General features: G+C 36.3%; 1 protein-coding gene across 1 annotated transcript in view; it reads right to left on the bottom strand.

Annotated features, from left to right (window-relative positions):
* Window positions 1-18,990, bottom strand: part of LOC135156826 (protein crumbs homolog 1-like) — a 39,560-nt gene extending 20,570 nt beyond the window's left edge. Inside the window, exons 1-9 of the mRNA XM_064110436.1 lie at window positions 18,468-18,990; window positions 17,766-17,888; window positions 16,547-16,765; window positions 14,667-15,450; window positions 6,227-7,566; window positions 4,990-5,745; window positions 3,391-4,328; window positions 1,525-1,843; window positions 1,064-1,183 (exon numbers count right to left, since the gene is read on the bottom strand). Coding sequence (XP_063966506.1) covers window positions 1,064-1,183; window positions 1,525-1,843; window positions 3,391-4,328; window positions 4,990-5,745; window positions 6,227-7,566; window positions 14,667-15,450; window positions 16,547-16,765; window positions 17,766-17,888; window positions 18,468-18,990 — 5,122 coding nt within the window. The remainder of the gene's footprint in view (window positions 1-1,063; window positions 1,184-1,524; window positions 1,844-3,390; window positions 4,329-4,989; window positions 5,746-6,226; window positions 7,567-14,666; window positions 15,451-16,546; window positions 16,766-17,765; window positions 17,889-18,467) is intronic.
* Between the last annotated feature and the right edge of the window lie 1,603 nt (window positions 18,991-20,593).

Genomic DNA, 20,593 nt, shown 5'->3' with positions numbered 1-20,593 from the left:
TCACAAATAAATACCAATGTATTAATATGCAATTAAAGACTGAATATACATGTAAATATCAAAACTCATGTTATAAAGGAAATGTCGATATTCACTATGTAGAATAAAACTTAGTTTCTGGATGTCTTTTCAAAACCTGATTTTTTTTACACACCGAATCAGTAATCCAATCTATAGTCTAATTAACTGCATTGAAAGATTAAAGCACTTTAGAATTAATCACACTTAATAAAAGTCACTATATTTTTTAATGTTAAAGTCTAGACACATCCTTTAAAGGCAAAATACTACTAAAAATTCCTTTGCTATTTCTTGCCTAGAGTTAACTCAAATTAGTAATTAAAATTCGCTAGTGTAAAGAAAAAAAATCTTGAAAAATAATTGCATTTTAGTATTCTAAATCAATCTACATGTAACTATGGTAAATCAATGTGTACTTTATGTTGCAAAAAGCCAACGAATTGAAAATATATAACTAATTGCATAAAATATTCTTTTTTTAACCTACATTTTTATTGCCAGTGTCATGAACACTGTTAGTCTCACATTTGTAAGATAACACAAAGTTATTGGGGAAATCTAAATGTGATATGCCAGCCCAAAACCAACATGAATTCTGAGAGATTCATTGAGCTGGAAAAAGCACATCCTAAGCTTTGAAAAATGATGTATAACTTGTCAAAATTAATCAAAATAACCCACACAAGTACTTGATTGAATGTAGAGGAAATTAAGTGAGGGCTTTAAAGAATAAGTTTAAGTTCAGGGTTTCCCTCAAGCATGAGATGTGCATAATGTGCAATCTAAGTGAAACTTCCAGCATTCTAGACCAAAAGAATTGTTAAGAAACCCTTCCACATCATATTTCATTGAAATTTATATTGACAGAATAAAGAAGAACAATTATTCTGTCAGATAAGCAAATTTTCTATTTGTACTTTTTGAAGATCAATTTACTATTTGGCTATGTACAGAGAACATTCTCTTGTGAATGGTTGTTGGTTTCAGGTGGCAGATTCCAAATCATTTGAAAAAAAATGAAAGTTTAAAAAGAAGGACTTACCCTCATAACTGTCGGGACAAGAGCATGTGTAGCCGTCAACCAGATTATTACATGTTCCAGCATAGCATGGATTTGATGAGCATTCATCTACCTCAATCTCACAAAGTTGACCAGTATAGCCTTCACAATACAGAAGGGAAAATAGAAATTTATTTTAAAAAACACAAGAATGTGACAAGTCAATATTTGAATAATTGCAGAAGAATAGTGACATTTCAACCTTGTTTAATATTTGGCAGATTCCTATTTTTGCTGTCAAAGCCTAAATAGTGTTTTGGAACTGTAAACAGATAATTCATTTTCATTTGTACTTGAATTCAATGTCTAATGACAATACAAATGTTATGTGTCAGATGCCACCTAAAGGCTGACATTTTGAGGTGAAGCTGACAACTGGATGGGCTTTAAAAAAACATATCAAATTCTGGGGCCGGTTTTATTTTTATTTTAAAATTGTTTACCTGACGTGCAATCACATGAGAAATCGTTCAGTCCATCCACACATACTCCATTGTCACAAGAATTGGATTGGCAATCATTGATGTTTGTTTCACATAGGTCGCCACTGAATCCAGTCACACATTGACAATCATATGTCAATAAGGCCCTGTCTGAAACGCAAGTTGCTCCATTCTGGCATGTGATAGAAGCACAGTAATCTGTCTCATAAGCACAACGTTCACCCTCATACCCTGCCACACAAGCACAGGTGAAACTACTGGATGTACTGGTACATGTCCCTCCATTTAGACAAGGGTCATTGTCACATGTGGCAGATACCTGCATAAAGAAAAACAAGAAAGTTATCAGCAGCAGTCCAAAACTACTCAAACTGTCCAGGATTTCCTTCCCAGAATAGTTTTCTCACAAGTCTTGTAATATATATACGCACCAGGGGCAGTATTCTGAACATTGTCTTTTCTCCATATTTTATCTTTTCTCAGAGATAAGACAAAATCGGTATTCTGGTGGATGTCATAACTTTTGTTACAAAAATTGTCATAAATTTCGTCTCTTCTCTTTAGCGCGCACCAAAAATACGCGGCTTTAAATGCGCATAATCCTTTTATACAAGCAAAAGATATGACAAAAGTTATGACAGGGGGTAGCAGTCATAAATTTTGTCATATCTTTTAGTACCAAATATCTCGATACCCTGCCGACTGAATAACAAGCATATAATGATATTATTTAGATTAGATTGTGGTATTAGTTTCACTCATCATCCATGACAATTTTCAATATTATATTTTCATGCTACAATTAGTTAGGCCCTACATATTAATTCCTCCTTTTTTCTCTGTTTTTCCTTCTTTTTCTACTTCTCCTCTAAAATCCTTCACAGCTCCCTGTCTCTCTTTGTAATTAAGCGCATTGATACTCGCGTAGTTGCGCGATGCCAACAACTGTATTGGGGATACGCCCTACCTGTCACGGGGCCTTCCTATTGGCTAGAATGGCTCCCACTGGGAACTAACAATGATTTTGATTGGTTTGCTTCCGAAAAGATGGGCAGGAACTTATAGAGATATGACAGGGAAAAGACAATGTTCAGAATACCGATTTATGACAATCATAGCGGTGTCACATCTCGGAGAGAAATGACAAAATTTATGACAAAAGTTATGACAGTGTTCCAGAATACCACCCCAGGATCACAAGTTTATTTGCTCCTCTTTACAACATTCATATATGTACCAAAATGATTATACTTAACTTATATAATACAATCATATCATACTTCAAAAATATTCTCATCTTCAAATAGATCAAGTGGCCTTTGAATTATGACACCAATTTCCACACTTTATTTTATATGAAAGGGTCATTGGATCAAGACTAAGGCTTCAATACAAAAGCAGGGATCTTCCAAAGATGTACCCTCCTTTTTGAATGAGCGCAGCATCTTTTCACTTTTGACCTAAACCGGGATACAATGACCCAAGCTGTGATCCCATTAGGATTCAAAGTGTTCATGCTAACTTTATCTCATTCTTCCATGCGTAGGTCATGACTGGATAATCCGAAGTCTAAAATATGATATATAGAACAGGCATTCTAAGATATAATTCCATGAAAAAATTATCTTGGTTGAATTTACCTCCCTATATGTAGGCATCTTTCATACAATCACATGTAGGTCAACATTTTACAAGAGAAGATTCTCTTTTACAGAGAAATCGTTGACATAAAAGTCAAAATGTCTATGACAGATTTGCAATCAATACTGCCCCACATGTGACCATTGAAAGAGCTCGTCAAAATTTTCATAGTTTTATTATCATAAGGAGTTTATGAAAAATAACCTTAATCCACTCGATACTTACATTAAACTCACACATCCTCCCTGTGAACTCTGTAGGACATGCGCAAGTGAACATTGCGATGCCATCTGTACATGTCCCATCATTCTGGCAAGGATCTGATGCACACTCATCAATCTCTATGCTGCAGTTGGTCCCTTCATAACCTGGTCGACAGGAACAGTTGTATCCATTCACTAAATCAAAACAAGTTGAATCAAACTGACACGGATCAGGGTCACACTCATTGATGTCTGTCTCACAATAGTCCCCAGTATATCCTGGAATACAGATGCAAGCAAAAGCATTCCACTGATCGGTGCAATTACCACCATTCAGACAAGGAGAGGATGAACAAACATCGGGACCAGCATCACCAGAAGTAACGTCAGCGATAGAAATAGCATAGAACTGTTCCTCATTGGTGGCATTGTAGACAGTCTGGTTGAAGAATGGCAACAGGTACGTTCCAATGCGGACATCATCTAGATTCCCTTCAAAGGAACTGTAGACCTCAAAGTAGTCATCGTTGGAGAAGTCTGTGCCACCAAGGTACACAATCCCACTGCTACCCTCGCCTAATACATCATTCACTCCGCCACGGAAGGTAATTACTTCAGTTACATTAACATTATCAATGGCAACTATCACTTCCGGAGATGCAAAGGTGATCACCACATCATGCCAAACACCGTCTGAAACCAAATAATCAGGAATGATTTCATAGACTGTTCCCAGACTGCGAGTTTGAGAACCAAAGAAAAACCTAACTGAGAGTTTGGATCCCTGGATGTCTATGGTGAAGAAATAGTCCAGGAGAGCATTAGAGGAATGCATTATCAGGCCCACATCTCTACGTGTTCTCAGTCTGAAGGTTATGGTGTTGATTTCTCTACTAATGTTGAGGCTATTGGTGTACATTATCAGGCTGCCAGAACCACTGAATGTTGCTGGTGTAAGACCTGGGAAGATATAAACACATCCAATAAATAAAACAAATAAATGCAAAGTAGGCCTATCATTCTGGTGCAAAAGAATACTTTCCATTATGGCAATAAGAACTTCTTTTGCATTAAAGGCAACTTTAAAAATCAATATTTGAGGGCAAGTCATGAAACATGAACTAGCAAAAGTAGATGGATACATCATGATTATTGAAGTAAATACTTGTCTCCATTTTTGTCTAAAGTATATACATGTACAAGTAAATCAAATTTCATCTGAAAATTAGTATCATTTCCATAACTACATAATAAAGTTCAGAAAGATCCTGTCGTCCTGGTGTAAATAAGACATTTGAAGTTTGAACAAGTAATTTCTAATGTTCAAACTAGGTTTTCCAAGATATTGTATCACTGCTGTGCTGATAATAAAGCTTTATATAACTTGTATGATTCTTTCAAACTTCATAACATTTTGCTGGGAGGAACAAGCACACTCTCTAAAAAGAGGTTTTGCTGGGCATCGAAAAAATGGAAACAAGTAACTTTTATAACTGATCTTGTATGATGGCAACATGAAATGGGAAAAAGAAGCTGAAATACCCATCAAGTAGAATAGTACAATGCAAAAAAAAAAGAGAGAGATATTCAATTATTTTTTCAACCCTCTGATATTACTTACATTCATATCCATCATCTCTGTCAAGGCATGCTGCACCCCCTGGACAAGGATTCCTAGAGCAGATGGTTTCCTCAGAACAGTTCTTCCCTCCAAACCCATTTGGGCAATCACACTGAAAATCATTCCAGGTGATTTCACAGACCCCTTCATTTTCACAGGGTTCGGGATCACACGTGTTGTCACTGTTACACATGCTGATCACGTTGGAGTTAGTAGAAACTGGGATTGAGTCGATCTGAAAGTCTGCAATGTCCAGAGGGAAGAACTCTAAGGAGTAGTTGTTGTACTTGATATCCCAGAGACATCCCTTGAAGTACATGGAGGCAGAAACTGGAGCAGGAAAGTTGCCATTGCTGAAATCATCTACACCGCCTACATATATTTGGTCAAAAGAGGGCTCACTACTGCTTGCAAGGTCTGCTGTCTGAGGCAAGGATGAATCCAGAGTGAAAGACAAGGTTGTTGACAGCCTGCTGAACTCTAAAGAATGGTACCTCCCATCAGAAACAGAACTACCAGATATCATTAGATTATCAGTGCTGCCTGCAAAGGACACATCAGCGATGACAGAGCTGTTGTCTATTGTAAGCACAATATAGTCTGATCCTGCACCTGTGTACAGGAGAAGCCCATACTCTTCCCTAGTGCGGAATATGAATCTGATTGTGTTCTCTGATTTGGAGAGGGCATATCCTGAGGTGTCGAACATTGCAAAGCTGGTAGTATTCTCAAAGCTGAAAGTTCCCTGCACAAAGCCTGCATTGAATAAAAATTGAAGCATACAGTTTATTTTATTCCATATCATACAGTACAGAAATGGCAATCTCTATCATAATCAACCTATTCCTGAATATATATTGTCACACTACTTCAACAACAACAAAAAAGTTCACGAAAATTGGATGAGTCACAGTCACACTGGTGATTTGTACACAGGCAAGAGATAAAAGAAAATGTGATTTTATTTTAGATTTGTTAGAATTGTAGACTAAAAATTAAAAGAAATATATTAAAAGAACAGAACACATATTAAGGTAAGTATAAACATTGGTCATCAGTCAGTTACACTACACAATACGGCAGTGACCAATTATGGTAACAAAGGACAAACAATTAATTCCTTTTTAGAGGTCTTAGCAATAAAACTATTGAATCATGGTTGAAAACCAAAATAATACAAGCATGTTAATCGTTATTGTTATCATCATCATTATTACATGTTGAAATACATACTCACTTGTTTCACAACTGGGACCAGTGTATCCTAGCTGACATTGGCACGTGTATGTCCACCAGAGATCTGTGCATTCTCCTTGTCCATTACAAGGGTCTGGGTTACACTGCGGTGTCCTGGAACAGCCACTAACCTGGTCTCCAACAGGAAGTACAAGATCATTGTCCGATGTTTGTTTTACATCCCTCATACACCCAGTGAAGGCATCATTGGTAACAGGCCCTGCATAATTGGCAGGCACATGACCAAAGTAAACAGAAGGGAACTGAGCTAGGGTGGAGTTAAAGCTTCCCATCTCACTACAGATATTGTCTGGACAGCTGTCAGATGTTACATTCACCTCAATGGAGCCTGGATTGATCAGATTTATTTCAACATCATGCCACTCTCCATCATTTAGAGCAGTGCCAAGACCTGTGATGGACACGGATTCCATTGATGAAGCCTCAATGAGAGTCACAGAGAGAGAACCATCAACCATTTCAACATTCAATGAGTCTCCAATAGAAAAAGATTGAAGCAAATGCCCACTAGGGATCGTAGTAGCGAATGAAAAGGAAAACTGAAAAGGGAGGTCTGATATAAAAGTATATGTAAGATATTGGTCAGTGCCATAGAAGCTAACTGATGTGTCAATGGCACAGAAGTCTCCTGTATATCCTGCGGAGCAGATGCAGTCAAAACCATGAGCTCCTTGAGTGTAATAAGGGTTGCATGTTGCCCCATTCAGGCACAGTGTGTTGTCGATACAGGCAGTCAACACTACATCGCATCTTGTATCCCCAAAACCCTCCACACAACGACAAGAAAAGGCACCAATGTTATCCTGACAAGTGGCTCCATTTTCACAGGGGTTGGATGAACATTCATCAATATCATTTTCACAGAAGTCTCCATCGTAACCAGTCACGCATTGACAGTCAAACTTGTTCACGTCATCATTACATGTTGCACCATTGGTGCAAGGATTTGATGCACATTCATCAATGTTCACCTCGCAGTTCGCACCCTCATAACCATCTTGACAAACACAGACGTAACCACTGGCATTGGCATAACTAAAAGAATCAGGGACATAATCACCATACGGGTTTCCTTCCTGATAGAGGGTTTCATTAGACAACTGAAGGCAGGTGGCCCCATTTTGGCAAGGTTGTGAATTGCATTCATCGATGTCCATCTCACAATTGATGCCTTCATAACCAAGGTAACACGAACAGTTGTAGAACTTGATGCCATCCAAGCAGGTTCCTTCATTTTGGCAGGGGTTGGAGATGCAGTCATCAATGTTGTTGGTGCAAGCGGGTCCATCAAATCCTGTGTCACTGCAGTTACACACATACCTGAACAAGAACAAGCAAACAAAATGTACACTGTCAATAGCTAATTCACTTTAGAAATCAATGTTTCAGGGTTGAGAAAGAAAGGGATATTCTTCCTCTTCTTGATAATTTCCCACTAAATAAAACTTTTTTTTAATATGGCAAATTGATGGTCATTTCATAGATTTATAGATCTGCAAAATGTGAAATTTTAGCAACTTTTTGTGAAGGCAAGGTTTTTTTTTTGTGTTCTTTTTTTATTATCCCACGCCATTTAAACGTAAACATCTTATAGTGTTCACACTTTTTTTCAAAATGAACGTAATGACTCAGGCCTATAGTGTAGTTTAGACTCTACAACTGATAGGAACATTAAAAAACGGACATTTCATCAACATTTGTTGTCCAACAAGTTGTCAGATCTGGGGCCCATTGCAGAAAGAGTTGCGATCAAACGCAACTCAAAAAATCTTGCGCAACTGGATTTTCCGCCAATGAAGCACCCGTATTCGGGACTTGCGCTTGATATTTTGACGTGCGTTTAAACGAAACTCTTTCTGCAACAGGCCCCTGACAACTTTCCTTGATTCTGATTGGCTTAGAAGCACTATTACTATGATAACTGTCAGATAACACCAAACAAGTCCTTTCATGAAAAGCTCCCCTGCTGTAAACTGTGAAAAGCCTTAAACCAATTTAATTTTGTTTTTGGTGTTCTATTCTCACAATTCCCAAAAGACTCTGTATGGAAGTAAGATTGAATGTAGGTTTAATCAATAATGCTGAAACAGATTATTTGGTAGATTTCATCATTTTCTCAAATTTGTGACTTACAGACTCTTTTCACACAAAATATTCACAATGAAAGCCATAATTGTATCATGCAAGCATGGCATAATAACTGTCAATGATGCAATCATGTCATTGTATATATTTATGCAAACATCAGCTCATCATTTTGTTTTCTTTTTGTTAATTATTAAAAGTACCAGACCCTGAGCATCTTAAACAAAGCACAAATTTTACATTGTATATGGAAAATTACTCAACTGTGTTAAGAAACGATACACAAAAAAATTCTGAAATTAAAAAGGTAAAACAGCCAAACTTGTTTTTTTTTAGTAAGGAAATGTTACTTTTTATAAGGATCACACCAAAATAGGTGAAAATTATTCATGAGTAATTAGCAATGTTGCCCTTATTTTCCCCTTTTCTCCTTTAGAATAATCTACAATTCTGAGATAGATCATAATCTCTTTTTAAATTACATTCACACATTATGGAATTATCAATTAAATGTGTTTTAATATAGATTTCTGTGTTATAAACAATACCATACATTTCAAAATCAGAATGGCAAATGAATTTATTTAATAATTTGTTTTCTTAATGTAAATGAGTAAACCAACCTTGGTAATGACTTGTGAGAAAACATTTAAGCCAGACTTGTGAAATTTGAAATTAAAAAAATTAAAAGTTATTGCCGTTTGAAAACTGAGTTGTACAGTTCATGAATCTCAAATTGGACACTCAGGAATTGTGGCTTCCCCTAAGCACCAATTCCCATGATTAAAGGGAGAAAATCATTTTGAGAAAGACAATAATAAAAAGGAGTTTAGTTTATGTGTGTAGATTTCATATTTTTTGTTTATTTTTGTTCAAACATCCAATGATCTGCTTTAATAGGAAGCAACAAACAGCAATCGAAACAATAGGAAATAGACTTTACTATTTGTTTCATTTATATTTTGTTTACTAAAAATACTTGTTCTTATTCTCATATCGGTCCATAGATTGATGTCAGGTGTTGTGGTTAGTAGTAAATAAAACAAAGGCATGAAAGCGTTTACATTTAGTTCATAGCTCTAAAATTGAACCAGTAATTAGTATCAGTAAAACAAGATGTACATGTACAATGTAGGTAGAGCAATACATGCAAGAACATACACGGCACAGAGTCACTACTCAAAGCTACAACTTAAGTTTATTTTCAGTGTGCAAACATGCTTGCAGGGGTTGTAGACACACTTTACCACAAGAACTAGTATGTGTGATCTTGAAGTTCTACAGTTTTAAAACAATTATCTTGATAAAAATGATAATAATAATAATAACAGCCATTTACGTTGCGCCATCTCTATCTAGAAATAATTCATTCCAACATGCGCTATTATTATCATCCATGCTTTAGCGTGACCTTCAGTTATGAATACTCAATACAATTGATCCGGGGCACATACATGTATGTACTGTACATGTACCCATATGTACAAGTCATAATGTTTTATAATACCGGAACATGCATTTAATTTTAACGAATTTACAATTTTAACATGGTCCCGATATTAAACATCCTTAATACATTTAGCAATATTAAGTTGCACACAGGGAATGATTTTCCTGTTATTGCATTGCAATTTGCTGGAGTCACTTTTTTCAAAGACTGCTATATAAAAAACATACTTTTACATATATTAGACTATAAAAAGTTGACAATAACATGTAGTTAGAGCTTTTCTCCTATTACCAAAAATGATAATCAAATTGGAAAACAGAATTATTGTCTGAATGTATTGTATTGAATAAATAAAGGGAAAAGTCTTAAATATTTTGTCTTTTAAATCAGCAAAGTGTTAAAGTAATTTTTAGAAAAGATTACTAAGCTATGCATGGGAAAGAGAAGGGTATTCTAACAATGAGCACAGGGCCCTAAACCACAAATAGGTTCTGGGGCCCGTTGCAGAAAGAGTTGCAATCAATCGCAACTAAAAAAAATCATGCGCAATTTGATTTTCGACCAATCAACAATGCGCATTTCGGACTTGCGCATGATTTTTAGAGTTGCGATTGATTGCAACTCTTTCTGCAACGGGCCCCAGGTCATATCAGGGAGTTTCCCCTCCCTCACCCATACATGACATCATTCATAGAAATAAATGCATATAAATTCAATGATGCAAATCTGAGAAAGTTTTATCACATGAACATGAATTGAGACTATTACAGCTTCAGATATTAGTCAATTCTGTTGTATTCTTTGACCCTAAATGAGTATTTTATGAGGACTTTATTATTTGCCAAAGAATCACTGTTGCTGCAGCTACATGTAAGTGTCAGAGTATTCTGGTTTTCAGACCCCTTACCAAGAATAAATGCTGAAAACATAAATGTATCATCATATTCTCAGAAAATGAATGATGATGATCTTGTATGAATTGTGTTATTATTAAAACTTATTTGTAGTGGTTTAATCCATTCTCATTTTTAACAATGTATGAGCCTATATAGAGAAAATTATAGTACATGTAAGTGATGTGTTGCCACAGTTGATTCACAAAAAGGCCTACATATAAATAGCCCCCTCACTGCTATTAAAGTGCTAGAATAGAATAGTAATGATGCACAAAGCTAGACAAACCTCCATCATCTCAATAAAGATCTGTTTCCCAATGTAGATAAAGTAGGCATTAATTTAGGATCCCCTATGTGGTGTTCAGGGAACTGCAAGATAAACTATTTTTAGTGCAAGGCCACTCATATGGGCAAAAATTATAATTTAAAGCCACAGTTAGAGACATCCATGACCAGTAAACAACTTTCAAGCCAATCAATAGGTCATAATGTTCCAAGGTCAAGGCACTGGATAGCCTTTGATTAATTATTAATTTGAGCACTAAAATTTTATGTGCATTTAAATAGGGCTCACATGTACATCAGAAGAAAATGCTAGACACTAGGTGGTTTCAAACCGCCTCGATCACAAGAATCCCTGTTAAATTACAAGAAGTTTTTCAGGCAAGTAAATACCCATTTCATTATTCCCACATTCACACCGCCCCGAAACATACCCTTAGGGATAAGGGCATGCGCAGTATACATGTAAGGTCTGATAAGCAAGCAAGGCGCGAGATTCAAAATCGCTAGCCCAGCAGCCACCCACGGCGCCCGTGCCCTACAACATGCTGTGCTAAAAGTTCTTGTAATTTGCTTTCACATTGCCAAAATACCTGCGACCTTGGAAAAATTCCCACAAAATTTCTCGTAATTTTGACAAGTACCTACATGTACTATTTAGCGGGAATTTTGTTTCGGAGAGATTACGTGTAATTTGCTTTCACATTTCCAAAATACCTGGAACTGCCAAACTTCGAGGCGGTCTGAAACCGCCTATATTTTTCTTCTGATTTCTATTCAGCCTAGCAGCCTTATTTAACTTTGCATCAAAAGTAATTAACCGATACTGGGGCTCGTTTGCATTTTACATGTACCGGTACATACAGTACAAGGGCAATTAAAAAAAAAAAAACATTTTAGTGATGATTGACCCATTGCTCTGGCAGGAGTTTTGCCCAATGTGCATCGTTTATTGTAAGTGAAGTCATAACATTGATATACTTTGCATGATTACCCATTCAAAAATATCCTTCACTTGTCAACTTTATGCCCTGAGTGCGCTCAAACAGGAAAATGGACGACCATAAAAGAGGATGAATAGGCCTACAGATGGGACCATCACACATGGATGTTTTTATAGCCAGTGTACATGTATGATGAACAGTATGTATGACAAGCCATATCCTCCTTTAATTCCATTTCTTGGTATCAAGTATTGCATTTGTTAACACAAAAAATCAAGAATTCCAATGCTATTACATGTACAGTACGTAGACTATAGGAATCATTTTGTGTTGTTAACAAAATAAAGAAATTGGATCAAGAAGCCATAGATGTACATGTACCTCCGCAAACGCTGACAAAATCTTTTGATGTGATGGCCCCATTAAGATCTCATACATACATACGGCGGCCGTACGGCGAGTCGAAAATGGCCGTCTTAACATTTTTTTTACCAGAGCTAAAGGGGGTTTGAATAAAAATGAATAAAACAGCCATTTTCGACTCCCGTACGACCGCCGTAGGGGAAATGTGTCTGAGGTATAAGGAACCACTAAAAGGTAATAGAGCAAAAGCAAAGGGAAGCAGGAGGTGCATACATGTAGCTTCAAATGTGTTAACTTACCCTGGTTGAAAATTGCTGCATGGAAAGTGATTAGGGCAAGAGAATGGGAGGCATACACCAGAGATAAAATGCAAGATGAGTAAAGATATACCAAACCATACTACATGTTTAAGAAATAGTGGTCACACTGAACAACCCAATACTGCAATGAAAATAGTAAACCCATGAATGCAAAGACTAAATGGTGTGTAAAACAAAATTTGAATAGAAATTGATGTCAGACAGTCAAAGTATTATGAAGTAAAAGAAATCTAAATGAAGGTATCAAAAATGTGTGCTAAAAAATATAAAGGAATTATCATATTTTTAACGGACATTAATAATAATTAGACTTTAATATCGTGCCAAATCCACTCTGTAGAGTGCTCAAGGCACTTTTAGGAAATTATAAAAGAAATTAAGAAGAATTGAAGAGAAATGTTTTAAGGTAATGTTTGAAAGTTTCAGAAGTCAAGCACTGTTTGACATTGACACAAAACCATTTCCTTCATGTTATTTTGATTCTTTAATAAATCTGGTTTCCCGCTATTTGAGTACAGGCTATTACAATTTTTCAGAAATTATAATGAAATACAGGTATTTCTAAAAAAAAATTCTTTATAGTTCTACAATGTAATTACATGTACATACATGTATATGATGAAATCAAATCAGCTGCTAATGACAGGATGCATGTTGTATCTTTTCTCTTTTTTATTCATCTTTTTTAAAGTTTTACAAGCCAATAAAAAAAATGTACAGGGGAAGGATAAGTGTGAGAAGGAAATTGAGAGTTTACAAGAAGTACCGTATGGGCACTAGTATTCAACCCGGCATAATTCAAAGATTTTGACAAATTCCCCCAAATATGTAGAAATAAGGAATTTATCTTAATTTCATACCTTTGTTATTTCCAGTGTAATCTGTTGTGGGTATTTTCTTTATCAATCTGTCGACTGTATACGCGGAGGATCGAATTATGCGGCGATGACCTTTTGCACTGAAATGCACTAGTATTCAACCTAGTGATGATAGATGGCTAATTTCAAAATGGTTTAGATTGCTAAATTAGATCTAGATTTATGTAAGTCTCTAGCTTTGATTAATTCCGTTTGGTCTCATCTCAATTGGTCTAGTCCATAGTCGGATGGGACAAGGGCAGATTGAAAGACAGGGCCATCTTTCATTGCTAGGTTGAATACTAGTGCCGACGGATTGAATACTAGTGCCAAAAACCATCGCCTTATAATTCGATCGCCCGCGCACACAGTCGACGGGTTGAAGAAAAAAATAACGGAAAAAGAATAAGTCCAGCATTTGCTCTTGGAAATAAGACGGGTCTGAAATTTAGGTAAATTCTATATTTCTATATATTCGAGGAAATTCTCCAAACGGGTTGAATACTAGTGCCCTTACGGTAACAATGCTTCTGCACACAGATACAAAATGCTTTGATAAAGAATTTTACAAGAAAGAAAATAAAAGTTTCTGTGTGAATTTTGAAATTTACTGTATGCTTCAGTACTCTCATACAAATTACTATTTGACAATATCAAATCTTTTCAAAATGAAAAGAAGTTTCAAATAACAAGACTAAATAATTCAGTGCACATAATGTTTAAAACCTAAAAAAGAAAATTCATTGACCAGCTGAAGAAATATTCCCATGCACCCCGCATAATGCAAAATACATGCTCAAATATAATTAGCAATTAAAGCATACATGTACATGTTGCAGCTATTGAACTCAAATCCAACAGTATTATTTCAAACAATTAGCTTTTTAATAATAAACAATAAATAATTCTACAGAAATGTTATACGTGTAATTAGGCAAAACTAAATATGCAGAAACACGGCCAAAATTGTCTGAAGCTGCATGTACTTTAATGCTTGATAATAAGAATTAGTTACAGTGGGATTAGTCATTGGCATTATGTACACACCTCTTTACAGCTCTCATATAAATGAGAAACTCTAAATTGCTACTTGGATGTCTCATGAAAGTCTATGCCAAAACATGTTTTGCTCTAAATCTTTAGTAAAGAATCAAAGAATGGTTTTGTACAGAAGACTATAAACTTCCTAAACAACACAAAGTAATATGCATATGATTACTCACCCATTAACTTCATCATTACAGACACCATTGTTTTGGCAAGGGTTAGATGCGCACTCATCGATGTTGAATTGGCACTCGGTTCCATTAAAACCCGCTGCACACTCGCACCTGTATCGATTTACCTCATCCACACACGTAGCATTGTTGGTGCATGGAGAACTTTCGCACTCATCAATGTTTGTCCCGCAGTCGACATCAGTGAAGCCTAGAACACAGGTACAAATATAACCTTGGGGCTGATCCACACACGTTGCGCCGTTCAGACACGAGAAAAGATCTGGCTGACCACACGCGTCCAACTCAATCTGACACAAGTTCCCGGTGTAATGCTCAGAGCAGAAACATTCAAACTCGTTAGTCCCATCCACACACACGCCTCCATTTTGACATGGATTTGAGGCGCATTCATCAATGTCAACTTCACAGCGTTCCCCCTCGAATCCTCCAGCACATGTGCAGTTGATATTGCCTCCATTGACAGAGCAAGTCGCACCATTTTCACAAGGATTCAAGGAGCATATGTTGTCTTCACAGTTACTGCCGATGTTTCCTTCCGTGCAGCTACAGTAGTACCCACCATTGGTGTCAGAGCAGACTGCTCCATTCTGGCAAGGGTTGTTGTCCTGGCATTCATTATTATTGGTTTCGCAGCGTGATCCAGAGTAACCAGTATCAGTACAATCACACCCATAGGAGTTGATGAGATCCTGGCAGGCACCCCCATTCAAGCATGGATTCATTTCACAGTCATTGATATCAACATCACATTGACTCCCTGTATAACCTATTAAAGACACATAAGATGTACAATAAGTCACTGTTAGTGATAACAGCTGAAACAGAAATAGCAATGTAAAAAAGCAATCAATCATGCATATTTAACAAATGTATGTTAATAGTATTTTCTAAACATTTCAGGAGCAAGAAGAAGAAAAACCTAGATTGCTTCTAACTGAAATTAATTTTTATATTTCAAAACTGTAGGCAAGACTAATTAAATACCGGTAGTATGAATATTCATCGTATATGTTTTCCTCAGAATATGACTTTGAGTAAGGGAAAAGTCAGACATATCACAAGCGTGGTTTGGCAGACATTTCACACGAAAAGCAAGCCAAATGAAGAAGTGATATAAGAAATATGATTTTGGTAGGGGCAAGGCCACTTTTGCAAGGGAACGTTTTCATAGAGGCTAGGCAACATGAGGCATCAAGGTAAAAAAGTGGTGCACCAAGGCCACTTTTAAATGAGTATTATTCAAAATCACATAATATGAGAAAAGGACCCAAGGCCTAATAAAACAGCACAATGTTTAATGGCCCCAACATTTGATCAAGGGAAGACAGCAGAGCAGCCAGAAATAGGGGCTATCTTCCCGAGGCCTCTGGCTTTTTCAAAGTGTGTGACAACACAAGAAGGGAATGAAGGCCTGTGAATCCAGTCAGAGCCAAATAAGTAGTTGGTGGAGTTTTGACTCACAAAGCCTCTGGATAACATCCAGGAGACCTAAGACTGGAAGATCTACAGAATTACCTCACTCCTGTATATCAGATGATAATGATTATAAACTTTCTCCCATGTACAATACACACATGATTCCACCCAAATGCAAGGACAATGACAGCCTCCACTCCATACCTTGTCTTAGAATGCAGAGATAGATAGGATTCAGGGCTTACATCAATCCAAGGCCATCAAAGGTCACTGCTGCGGATACCCTGTTGATTGGCCTTGATGCCCCTCTCATTGGCTTTAGAGATTTGTTGTGCACATTCTTATTTTTCCTGTTTGTGCTGTCATATTAAACTGTGCCCTTTGTAAAAATAACATTGCCCTAGAAATATAGAAATTTAAGGCCTGTAGATTTCTGACACCCATACCTGCAAAACAGAGGCAGATGATTCCGTCTATGGCAGTATTGGTCTGGCAATGCCCTGAGTTACCACATGGGTTGTTATCACAAAGGGTTGATGAAGTGTTGCACAATGGTCCTCCGTACCCCTGGCTACAGTTGCAGAATGTTGCGTTGGACACCCCATCCTCTGTGCAGGCACCGTTGACGCAGTTCAGGGTAAATGATGGGTTGCTGCAAAGGTCACCTGCATGAAGGAGAAGAAAGGTATGAAAGAGTGAATTCAAATGCTACAGCTAGACTTGCCACATATTAATCAAATCCCATACGGAGCACATATGTTAGAAGTTAAACTAGCAATACTCCTGCTTAAATTCTTCTATTGTTGTAATACTTGAAGGGTTCTGCAGCATGTAGAACATATTTTGGAACAGAAGTGGCTACTCTGGGTAAAAGATGACATTATTATCATTAATAATATTATAATGAACAGGTAAAGGGTACATGTAAATGGTTTTTGCAGGGATTTCTGGAAACTTTCAAGCAACCCTGCATTGAAGACTTTGAAGTTTGTTTCATTCAGGAACAGGTTCAAATATTCCATTGAAAATGTCAATCTATCTGTTGGGGCAGGTAGACGATGTGTCCATCACACACCTTTGACTTGTCTACGATCCAATATTGGAAGATATCACTCCTTGCTTATTTTATGAAAATCAGAATGAATAGAATCTTTTTGTTTGAGGTTCAAATGAACTATAAGAATCACTCATCAAAATTCTGGATAATTTCAAGCCTTTATTTTGGACTACAGATCAAATTAGTTCTACATAATAGCCGATAGTATTTTGTCATGTCATTACAATTTATTATATACGTTTACAGGGAATAATTTTCCTGGTATCGCATCGCAATTTGCTCCACATTTTTGAAAGACTGCTATGCATAGTCTTTTGTACAGCATATTTTTACGTAGGACTGTACATTACTTAGTTGAGAGCTTTTCTCTTATGACCAAAAATGCTATTCAAATTTGTAAAGCAAAATTATTTCCTAGTTTTTATTCTCATAAGGAAGCCTAGTTAGTCACGGATTTCTTACTTAGTATTTGTACGATGATTTAAAACTTGCATAGTGAATATGTTCCAAGTCTCAATATATTCGGAAGTTACAAGTTTCATCCCAAAATATTGGTCACAGACCAACGGTAAGGTGTGCAGTGACCTTATGACAACCTGTTGACTTACCTAGATCATTCTCACAGGTTGTTCCATTGAATCTTGATGTACATTGGCAAGTGAATCCATCCCCATCACTACTGCATACTCCATTATTCATACATGGTTGACTAGTACATGGATCTTGAGCTCCTACAAAAGTGATAAGAAAATGTTATATTTCACAAGTAAAACACTGATCACTTTCAGTTCTCAAATCAAAACATACATGCATCATATTCCTCAACTATTTAAAATGGAGAATCATACTCTTTTAACTTTTTCTCTCCGTTCCCATAAATTAAACAAGTACTATGATTTCTGTGAAAGTCAAGATGTGACCTAATATCTATTATAAAGAGAAGTTAGGTTGATTGTAAAAAAAAAGAGGGTCCGGATTTCTATTTCATCATACTTGTTAATGAGAGATGCAAACCTTAAAAAGAAGAGAATTATTGTATTTCGTGGGATGAAAACAAGTATTTGAGGTGTAGTATGAATTTTCCACTTTTCTGTAATAGACATGTTCATAATATAGGTTTTGTGGGGAGGGAGTAGAATCATTCATGGATATTCCAGTATTTTCATTACTGCAAAAAGGAAGAATTGGCACATCTCAATAATGAATTTATGCACAATTCCTATGTCATATTTGCTATTTAATAGCCAATGAAATGACAAAATTTCAGTGGTTTTAATATCATCTTTCATTTGCTATTGTTCAGGACTTACCACATCCAATATCTTCATCAAGAGGACACTCTCCCCATCTTGCATTGGGCCAGCTCACTGCATTGGCAAAATCAATTCCTACAATCTCCTCTATGCATCCTGTAAACCCTGCCCCAACAACCATCGTTGAAGATAATACAAGATCCAAAAGTGTAGGGTTCTTGATGACTGTTGCCAGCTCAATGGCCTCGTCCCGAACCCTCAAGACTAGTGACTCTCCAACGTACACAAAGTCAATGATTGTCCACAGGTTGTCATTGAATCCCCGACCCATGGACGTCTCCATCGCACCCGAACCACTATTCCACCGGATGTTGATGGAGCCTGTTGCGTTTATGCTCACCGCGATCATCTGATCGCCATTAGTCTGCGAAAAAAGCTCGCCACCTGTGCAAGTTCTGAATTGCATGGTTATTTGTCCTTGGGGAGAAAATATTGCATTGGTTGTGACGGTAGCTGTGCCATCAAAGTAGACAAGATTCTGTGGTCCTGGAGTTTGTGAGAAGGCGATTTGAAGCACCATGGCTAAAGGGAAAGATTAAAAGAAACAGAAAAATGTTTTGAGATGACAGAGATACATTTGTAAATAGTATCTCTTTTGAATACTCGGCCAGATTCATGTCAATGTACAACATACAATACCAGGCTTTTAGAAAGTAAAGTGGGAATTACTCATCTGAGGTTGGATAGGTAAGTGTACTTTTTTTAGGATTGGAGCCCAGATGAAAAAAAACCACCTAATATTTCAAGTCCAGACAAGGAAGAATAATTCCTACTCATACAGGTACTGTCGAAAGAAATGCCTATATTTGTTTTATCTCTTCTTTATAAAGTTTGAATGATACATGTAAATGGAACTTTGCAATCTTGTCCTACATGTACTGTATGTCGGTCCGGAATTTGCATCCCCACTCGACCAAAATTGCTCCCCCACCACGCTCAGCAGAATTTCATCAGTGTCTGAGCTACTACATGTACTAGTAGTAGTGCAAGAAATTCCTACTACAACCTGCTGTTCAATATGCAGGAGACTCGCCGAAGGTTCCGAACAGTTTCCTTTTTTTCTGAAATAGAACCGAGCATGTTCATTGAAACATTGGGCAAGCCCCAGAAAATATAGTAAAAAAACATTTTCACATGAAAACTCATAATTATATATATTATACAGTATATTATGAATCATACACTAGTGTACAAAGGTTGAACATTGATAAGCATAGTTAAAGGGGCACTCCAGGCTAAAAATATGAATTATGCTTTATAGAGTAAAATTCACAGAGCAAAATGCTGAAAATTTTATCAAAATCTGATAATAAAATAACATTTATTGAATCTTAAATTTTAGCAATATTTTGTGTAAACAGGTATATGCATGCAATTATGAATATTTATTAGGTGGGTTAATAATGTCACATCCCCCCAGTTTTCCTTTTTCTTTATACATGAAATCATAATTGTTTCATTTTTTCATACATATGCGAGTAATACCTGTATGTCTCCCTTGAAATGGCATTAGTTGCAGCAATATCTACAGAATGCAAATACATGTTGTCAATCCAATTTCTTTAGTTCTTGTTGGAAAAAGACTTTGAATAAATATAATTTCATATAAGTGGGGATATTACTGTAACATCATTAGTTTGCTCATTGGATATTCATGAAAACTTTCCTAGAACTGTCTCATCGGAATAATGCAAATCTTTAAAATGCCATATCTTTTTTTATTCCTTGTCCACTTTTAATCAAATTTTCAGAGTCTTGTTTGTTTGATTTGTCTTTATCTATTCAAATTACATTATTTTCTCGGGTACTCCTTTATTTTTATGACCCTCAATTCAATTCAATTCAATTTTATTTTCCACATATTGAGTAAAAAACATGCAATATAATTACAATTGAATACATACATAGATAATAAACAATACAAGTATAAAAAGTTACAATATATTACATAAAAAAGACATAGAATAATCAAAATGTGGAGGGGATTGACAAAGGCCAATGTACCCTACATGTAAGTACCAAAATTAAAGCATTTTTTCAGATTCCTCTGCAATGATATTAAAATACACTTGTCCCCTATAAAAAAAAATGTACATGTCTGTATTCATATAATCATTCTCAAT

The sequence above is a fragment of the Lytechinus pictus genome, chromosome 15, assembly GCF_037042905.1.
Source record: "Lytechinus pictus isolate F3 Inbred chromosome 15, Lp3.0, whole genome shotgun sequence".
NCBI lineage: Eukaryota > Metazoa > Echinodermata > Echinoidea > Temnopleuroida > Toxopneustidae > Lytechinus > Lytechinus pictus.
This window is presented reverse-complemented; position numbering and strand designations above follow the sequence as displayed.